The sequence below is a fragment of the Pseudoliparis swirei genome, chromosome 17 (genome assembly GCF_029220125.1).
Source record: "Pseudoliparis swirei isolate HS2019 ecotype Mariana Trench chromosome 17, NWPU_hadal_v1, whole genome shotgun sequence".
Lineage (NCBI taxonomy): Eukaryota > Metazoa > Chordata > Actinopteri > Perciformes > Liparidae > Pseudoliparis > Pseudoliparis swirei.
In genome coordinates, this window is record NC_079404.1 from 1,494,598 (window position 1) to 1,503,584 (window position 8,987).

General features: G+C 50.0%; 1 protein-coding gene across 1 annotated transcript in view; it reads right to left on the minus strand.

The window, feature by feature from the left end:
* LOC130207544 (cadherin-23-like) overlaps window positions 1-7,103 on the minus strand; it is a 31,717-nt gene extending 24,614 nt beyond the window's left edge. Inside the window, exons 1-2 of the mRNA XM_056436191.1 lie at window positions 7,083-7,103; window positions 6,878-6,956 (exon numbers count right to left, since the gene is read on the minus strand). Of these exons, the coding sequence (XP_056292166.1) occupies window positions 6,878-6,956; window positions 7,083-7,103 (100 nt within the window). The remainder of the gene's footprint in view (window positions 1-6,877; window positions 6,957-7,082) is intronic.
* Window positions 7,104-8,987: the final 1,884 nt, after the last annotated feature.

The following is an 8,987-nucleotide window of genomic DNA, read 5'->3' on the forward strand; positions in this document are numbered from 1 at the left end:
ACCCCAATGAGACCCACAGGGGGCGGAGCCACCCAGAGGACCCCGATGAGACCCACAGGGGGCGGAGCCACCCAGAGGACCCCGATGAGACCCACAGGGGGCGGAGCCACCCAGAGGACCCCAATGAGACCCACAGGGGGCGGAGCCACCCAGAGGACCCCAATGAGACCCACAGGGGGCGGAGCCACCCAGAGGACCCCGATGAGACCCACAGGGGGCGGAGCCACCCAGAGGACCCCAATGAGACCCACAGGGGGCGGAGCCACCCAGAGTGAAACACTCCCTGTCTTCCTGATGAGGTGCTCCGTGTGGAGTCTCGTGTGGAGAGTACACAAAGTGTGTAGCTGACAGAGTGCGTCTCTGATGTGGGACTCTGGGGATCGGCCGAGCTTTCACATTACCGACAGTACTGGACTGGAACAGGAGAAACCACAACGGGATTTAGTCTAGGGTGGAGAACACACACACACACACACACACACACACACACACACACACACACACACACACACACACACACCGAGTGCAGTAGCTTCAATAGAGTAATCCACATAATGTTCCTCCTCCAGTGATCTCAGCTTCATCAAAGCTTTGAACATATTATCTCCAGACTACACAGGACCAGGAACAATGAACTGGAGCAGAGGCTGACAGTCAAAGAGGAACAGACAGACGGGGAACACATGGGCCAGAAAGAGGAGCGCTGTATAGGGAACACAACATGTAGAGGGGACGAGGAACACAAGAGGAACATAAGGGGACCACAAGAGGAACACAAGAGGAACACAAGAGGAACACAAGAGGAACACAAGGGGACCACAAGAGGAACACAAGAGGAACACAAGAGGAACACAAGGGGACCAGAAGAGGACCAGAAGAGGAACAGAAGAGGACCAGAAGAGGAACACAAGAGGAACACAAGAGGAACAGAAGAGGAACACAAGAGGAACACAAGAGGAACAGAAGAGGAACACAAGAGGAACACAAGGGGACCGGAAGAGGACCAGAAGAGGACCACAAGAGGACCACAAGAGGACCAGAAGAGGAACACAAGAGGAACAGAAGAGGAACACAAGAGGAACAGAGGAGGATTAGAAGAGGAACAGAAGAGGAACACAAGAGGACCAGAAGAGGATTAGAAGAGGAACACAAGAGGAACAGAAGAGGAACAGAGGAGGATTAGAAGAGGAACAGAAGAGGAACACAAGAGGACCAGAAGAGGATTAGAAGAGGAACACAAGAGGAACAGAAGAGGAACAGAGGAGGATTAGAAGAGGAACCAAAGAGGAACAGAAGAGGACCAGAAGAGGAACACAAGAGGAACAGAAGAAGATTAGAAGAGGAACACAAGAGGACCAGAAGAGGAACACAAGAGTAACAGAAGAGGAACACAAGAGGACCAGAAGAGGAACACAAGAGGAACACAAGAGGACCAGAAGGGGAACAGAAGAGGAACACAAGAGGACCAGAAGGGGAACAGAAGAGGAACACAAGAGGAACACAAGAGGACCAGAAGAGGACCAGAAGGGGAACAGAAGAGGAACAGAAGAGGACCAGAAGGGGAACAGAAGAGGAACAGAAGAGGAACAGAAGATGAACAGAAGATGAACACAAGAGGACCAGAAGAGGACCAGAAGGGGAACAGAAGAGGAACAGAAGAGGAACAGAAGATGAACACAAGAGGACCAGAAGGGGAACAGAAGAGGACCAGAAGGGGAACAGAAGAGGAACAGAAGAGGAACAGAAGAGGAACAGAAGAGGAACAGAAGAGGACCAGAAGGGGAACAGAAGAGGAACAGAAGAGGAACAGAAGAGGAACACAAGAGGACCAGAAGAGGACCAGCTGACTGGAGGAGATCAGAGGACCCAATACGCTGGTGAGGAGGTTCTGGAGTTTAGTCGTCGTGACGAAGCCGTCGTCACTGCTCCTCACTAGTGACAGCACCGTGGGGGGGGGGCTAAATGTACACACATTAGTGTCTCTTCACGCCCAGAGCAACGCATGTTGATGATGAGCTCTGAGTTATTGTGTTGGAACTACACTCACCTCTCCCACGCAGTGACAGCCGGGAGTGTGTGTGGTGTGTGTGAGAGTGTGAGTGGTGTGAGTGTGTGTGTGTGAGAGTGTGAGTGTGTGTGTGTGAGAGTGTGTGTGAGTGAGTGTGTGAGTGTGTGTGTGTGAGAGTGTGAGTGTGTGTGTGAGAGTGTGAGTGTGTGTGAGGTGTGTGTGAGAGGTGAGGTGTGAGTGGAGGTGTGTGTGAGAGTGTGTGTGTGTGAGGTGTGTGTGTGTGAGGTGTGAGAGTGTGTGTGTGTGAGGTGTGTGTGAGTGTGTGAGTGTGTGTGTGTGGAGTGTGTGTGAGTGTGAGAGGTGAGTGTGAGAGTGTGTGTGTGTGTGTGTGAGTGTGTGTGTGTGAGTGAGAGTGTGTGTGTGTGAGTGTGTGTGTGTGTGTGTGTGTGTGTGTGTGAGTGAGAGTGTGTGTGTGTGAGTGTGTGTGTGTGTGTGAGTGTGTGTGAGTGTGAGAGTGTGAGTGTGAGAGTGTGTGTGTGTGTGAGTGTGTGTGTGTGTCTGAGTGTGAGAGTGTGTGTGTGTGTGGGGGGGGCCCTGTGGGTGTCTTGCCATTGGCAGGCGAGCTGCATTTCATGAATACTCGATGAAGTAGTTTCATCAAAAGTTTTTCTCGGGGAAACAAAAAGGACGAATGTTTCTGAGAGGAAGGAACCTCCACAGCGGGGGGGTGGAGTCTCACAAGCAGACCTCCACCCAGAGAGACAGACCTCCACCCAGAGACAGACCTCCACCCAGAGAGACAGACCTCCACCCAGAGAGACAGACCTCCACCCAGAGAGACAGACCTCCATCCAGAGAGACAGACCTCCACCCAGAGACAGACCTCCATCCAGAGAGACAGACCTCCACCAGACAGACCTCCACCCAGAGAGACAGACCTCCACCCAGAGACAGACCTCCATCCAGAGAGACAGACCTCCACCCAGAGAGACAGACCTCCACCCAGAGAGACAGACCTCCATCCAGAGACAGACCTCCATCCAGAGAGACAGACCTCCACCCAGAGAGACAGACCTCCATCGAGAGAGACAGACCTCCACCCAGAGGAGACAGACCTCCACCCAGAGACAGACCTCCACCCAGAGAGACAGATCTCCATCCAGAGACAGACCTCCACCCAGAGAGACAGACCTCCATCCAGAGAGACAGACCTCCATCCAGAGAGACAGACCTCCACCCAGAGAGACATACCTCCACCCAGAGACAGACCTCCATCCAGAGAGACAGACCTCCACCCAGAGAGACAGACCTCCATCCAGAGAGACAGACCTCCACCCAGAGAGACAGACCTCCACCCAGAGAGACAGACCTCCACCCAGAGGAGACAGACCTCCATCCAGAGACAGACCTCCATCCAGAGAGACAGACCTCCACCCAGAGACAGACCTCCACCCAGAGAGACAGACCTCCATCCAGAGACAGACCTCCACCCAGAGAGACAGACCTCCATCCAGAGGAGACAGACCTCCACCCAGAGAGACAGACCTCCACCCAGAGACAGACCTCCACCCAGAGGGACAGACCTCCACCCAGAGAGACAGACCTCCACCCAGAGACAGACCTCCACCCAGAGGAGACAGACCTCCACTCAGAGAGACAGACCTCCACCCAGAGAGACAGACCTCCACCCAGAGGAGACAGACCTCCACCCAGAGAGACAGACCTCCACCCAGAGGAGACAGACCTCCACCCAGAGAGACAGACCCCTCCTGCTGTTGGCATAGGGAACAGATGCCCCCCCCCCCAAGCAGAGCCATGGAGCTGTGATGGAGTCCTCATCTCCACCAGCCTCCAGAGGACCAGACGTCATCATGGACACATCATCCTCCTGATCGAGAGTGATCATAAAGACTCCCTTTAACGGGAGAGACCTTTGGCAGTACCGGGCTCCACCACCAGTCTAACAGAACCACACCCGCCGGGTGCCTCCAGCCTCCAGCTCCTCCTCTCCAGTGAGGCTGTCACACGGCTGTGGCACTGAGACTCCTCGGTGCTTCTTCACCTTCTCTTGACCTCAGCTCCCAGAACTGATTCTCAAGCCGGTCACAGACGGAAGAATCGACCCACAATCTTCAGGTCTCATGGACAATAATCACCCTGGGAGCTATTGATCGCCGGCTTTGATCCGCCAGCCCGGCGTCACATGTTCCCTCTGAAGCCGAGCATCGAGCCCTCTTATCGCCGCTCCTTGGGGTAATTGTCGTGGACGACAGGTCAGCTGATATCTGACGGCCTCTGGTGCCAGGAGGATGAGCTGTGGCTGAGAGGAGAACCTCCAACACGGAGACCCCGCTGGAAGACCTCTGTTCAGGCTGTATGGTTCATGACGGGTGGAGCACTCGGCTGCTTCCCTTCTCCTGCTCCTCAGCCTCCACCTGTCGGCCGCAGAGGGAACACGGTCACGTGGGGTTGACGCGCAGAGCTCCTAACAATATAAAAACACTTCTGTCCTTTCAGAGCGCCGAGCGAGCGCCCGCCCCCGCCTCCTCCGCCTGACGGTGCCGAGGGGTTTAATCCTGGTGGAGCTGCTCGGAGTCTCTGAGGCTGGAGATCATCTCTCCCTCATAAAGGGTAATCCAAATGAGGAAAGCTGCTGTCCGTGAGGACCCGATAGAGATCAGCGTGGACTCGCCGCTCAGATTACACAGGACGCCTCGGCTGATTGAAGACCTGCAGGAACCCCGGCGGCCCACCAGGGGGCTCATGAGCGCGTTAGCTGGTCCACAGACACCAGGGAGGGTTGTGGATCACAGCCTCTGGCCCGCAGACCGGGGGATCAGAGCCTTCAGTTCTGGTCCAGACCTGTATGGAGGTCCACAAGGGCGGTGGTCTCCACAAACAGGGGCCAGCGTGTTGGGTCAGCACCGATGTGGAGCGGCTGCAGAGCCTCACGTCTCGGGGCGAATGGACCTCTGAAGGTTCCTAATCACGCTCGACAGCCACGAGCAGCGGAGCACATTGAGACGTCAAAAGAAAGAAGGAAAGATAGAAGCGATTATAGCAGCCGCTACGAGACGAGGATCAGGTCATTAAATCAATACCACTTGTGTTCAGGGCAACAACAACAACAACTCAATCCTTGTTTTCACTCTGTGGTGAACAGCTGTTCTTGTCCCTGGAACCAGCAGAACCCTCACAGGGAGCTGCGGGCCAGAGGGCCACTAGGGGCCCCGCCCTGTGGACCAGGACTACATCAGGATCCTCACCCCCCCAAGACCTCCAGCATCACAACAAGCAGCGCCTGCGACCCTGAGGCAGAGCGGCGATGCGATCGCTGGCAGAGATCAGACCCCCGAGCCGGCCTCTGATTCAAGATTCAAGATTCAAGATGTTTTATTTGTCACATACACACACAGGGTGTGCAGTGAAATGAAAGTGGCAATGCTCAGCAGGAATGTGCAAGGGCAACAAGTACACACTATTGGAGGAGGCGAGGAAGCCCTCGCCACAGATCCTCAGCAATTAGCATGAATCACAGCTGCAATTAAAAGCTCGTTTATCTTAATTACTGAGTTAATGAGACGGTCTCCGAGGAGCAGGGGGAGGAGGAGGAGAAGGGGGAGGAGCCACAGGCCTGCAAACAACACGCCCTCGCACTAATCTGACTGCAGCATACAAACACACACACACACACACACAGACACGCACGCACGCACACAGACACGCACGCACACACACGGACACAAATACAGACATGGAGACGGACATGCACACAATCACACACACACACATGGACACACACACAGATACACACACACACATGGACACACACACAGATACACACACACACATGGACACATACACAATCACACACACACACGGACACACCCACACAATCACACTCATACTCCCACGTGGAAACGCAAACACACACACACACCCTCCCCCACGTGCTCCATCAGCCTCATCAGGGTGTGTGTGTGTGTGTGTGTGTGTGTGTGTGTGTGTGTGTGTGTGTGTGTGTGTGTGTGTCTCCACGAGGCTTATAGGGGCCATAACTCTTCATGTTTCAACCACTGGGAATACATCGCAACACCTAATTAATGTCTTTTTAATGCTCTTCTCCTCTGGAGCTTAACTCAGCCCTTCAACTCTGCAGCAACACAACAAACACAACACACACACACACACACACACAACAGCACAACGTGTGGCAGCAGATGGTAAGTAAGACTGAGGAGGTGTGTGCACTGGATGGAGCAAAGTGTTCCTGGTGAGCTCCATGAACAAGTGACTCACACATAATACATGACTACACACACACACACACACACACATACACACAACACACACACACACACACACACACACACACACACAGGGTCACATTCCTGTGTTCAGAGTGAGGTCAGGCAGTGACTCAGCAGATGGCAGAACACTTCATATCTCCATCAGCCTGATGCCCTCATCGGCCAGCTGGACTCGGGGGGGCGGTGTCCTCCACCCGGGGGGGGGGGGGGGGCGGTGTCCTCCACACAGACCGTGTCCTCCACCCAGGGGGGCGGTGTCCTATGACAACATGAGTCCTAAACTCTACACCTTAACCTCTATAACCTCAAACTACGGCGTTCCCCTCGTCTCGGTAAAACTTTCAGGTATAAGTCCAGTCCTGGTCCTAGGAGGAGGCCCAGACCCCTAAAACAAGCGGTCTTTGCTGCTCGGTTAGCCGACCTGAGAGAACTGAAGGAAGGCTGCTGTCTCTCACCTGAGCCCAGGAGACTCTCTGCTGAGCCCAGGAGACTCTCACCTGAGCCCAGGAGACTCTCTGCTGAGGGATTATGATAAGATCCTCCATGAAGAGACTCAGACCTGAGATGATGGTGTAGCCGATGCCTCTCGGTCGGCCCAGGTCCTGGTCAATGGCTGTTATCTTCCTCACCTCGTATCCCTGCAGAGAGACACACACACACACACACACACATGATAAGCGGCCTGTAATCCTCAGTTTATTAGCATCTCTACAGTCGACCCATCCCAGTGAATAGCTGCCGGCTGTAAACAGATTGTAGATTACTGTTTTTGCCCTCTGCACCATGTCTGAGGGACTTTTATTATATTATAAAACATGTGTTTGTATTTTTAGGCCTCCAGATAACAGTTAAGTCTGAATGACTGTAGCAGGACCCCAAATAGTTATGATTATATCTCAGGAGCCTGATTGGATCCCAGGTGAAATGTCGCAGTGGCAAATAAGTGAGGTTATGAAAGTATCGTTTTTGATATATATATATATATATACAGGACTGTCTCAGAAAATTAGAATATTGTGATAAAGTTCTTTATTTTCTGTAATGTAATTCAAAACAAATGTCATGCATTCTGGACTATTACAAATCAACTGAAATATTGCAAGCCTTTTATTCTTTTATTGTTGATTATGGCTTATAGCCTAAGAAAACTCTAAAATCCTATCTCATAAAATTTTAATATTTCCTCAGACCAAGTTAAAAAGATTTATAACAGCTGAGTGTTTGTCAAGGCTCAGGAAACCCTTGCAGGTGTTTCGAGTTAATTAGACAATTCAAGTGATTTGTTTAATACCCTACTAGTATACTTTTTCATGATATTCTAATATTTAGAGATAGGATATTTGAGTTTTCTTAAACTGTAAGCCATAATCAGCAATAAATCAGAATAAAAGGCTTGCAATATTTCAATTGATTTGTAATGAATCCAGAATGCATGACATTTTTGTTTTTTTAATTGCATTACAGAAAATAAAGAACTTCATCACAATATTCTAATTTTCTGAGACAGTCCTGTATATATACACATATATATTTATATATATACACATATATATATATATATATATATACAAATACATATATAAATATATACACATATATATACAAATACATATATAAATATATACACATATATATACAAATACATATATATGTATATGAATAGTTTCTGTGCTTGGACCAGTTTTATTGACCTTATACATGCTTCCTTTGGGCAAGATTATCAGGAAACATTCCATGAACTTTCATTGTTATGCAGATGATACTCAACTATATATATGGATAAAACCAGAGGAGAAAAACTGTCTCACGTGTTTATTACTCTAGATTACTGCAACTCCGTATTATCAGGCTGCTCTAATAAGTCTCTTAAGTCAACTCCTTATTATCAGGCTGCTCTATAAGTCTCTTAAGTCAACTCCGTATTATCAGGCTGCTCTATAAATCTCTTTGGTCAACTCCTTATTATCAGGCTGCTCTACAAGTCTCTTAAGTCAACTCCTTATTATCAGGCTGCTCTATAAGTCTCTTAAGTCAACTCCTTATTATCAGGCTGCTCTATGAGTCTCTTAAGTCAACTCCGTATTATCAGGCTGCTCTATAAATCTTTGGTCAACTCCTTATCAGGCTGCTCTACAAGTCTCTTAAGTCAACTCCGTATTATCAGGCTGCTCTATGAGTCTCTTAAGTCAACTCCGTATTATCAGGCTACTCTATAAATCTCTTTGGTCAACTCCTTATTATCAGGCTGCTCTACAAGTCTCTTAAGTCAACTCCGTATTATCAGGCTGCTCTATAAATCTCTTTGGTCAACTCCTTATTATCAGGCTGCTCTACAAGTCTCTTAAGTCAACTCCTTATGATCAGGCTGCTCTATAAGTCTCTAAGTCAACTCCTTATTATCAGGCTGCTCTATAAGTCTCTTAGGTCAACTCCTTATTATCAGGCTGCTCTATAAGTCTCTTAAGTCAACCTCAGACATCAGGCTGCTCTATAAATCTCTTTGGTCAACTCCTTATTATCAGGCTGCTCTACAAGTCTCTTAAGTCAACTCCTTATTATCAGGCTGCTCTACAAGTCTCTTAAGTCAACTCCTTATGATCAGGCTGCTCTATAAGTCTCTTAAGTCAACTCCGTATTATCAGGCTGCTCTATAAGTCTCTTAGGTCAAC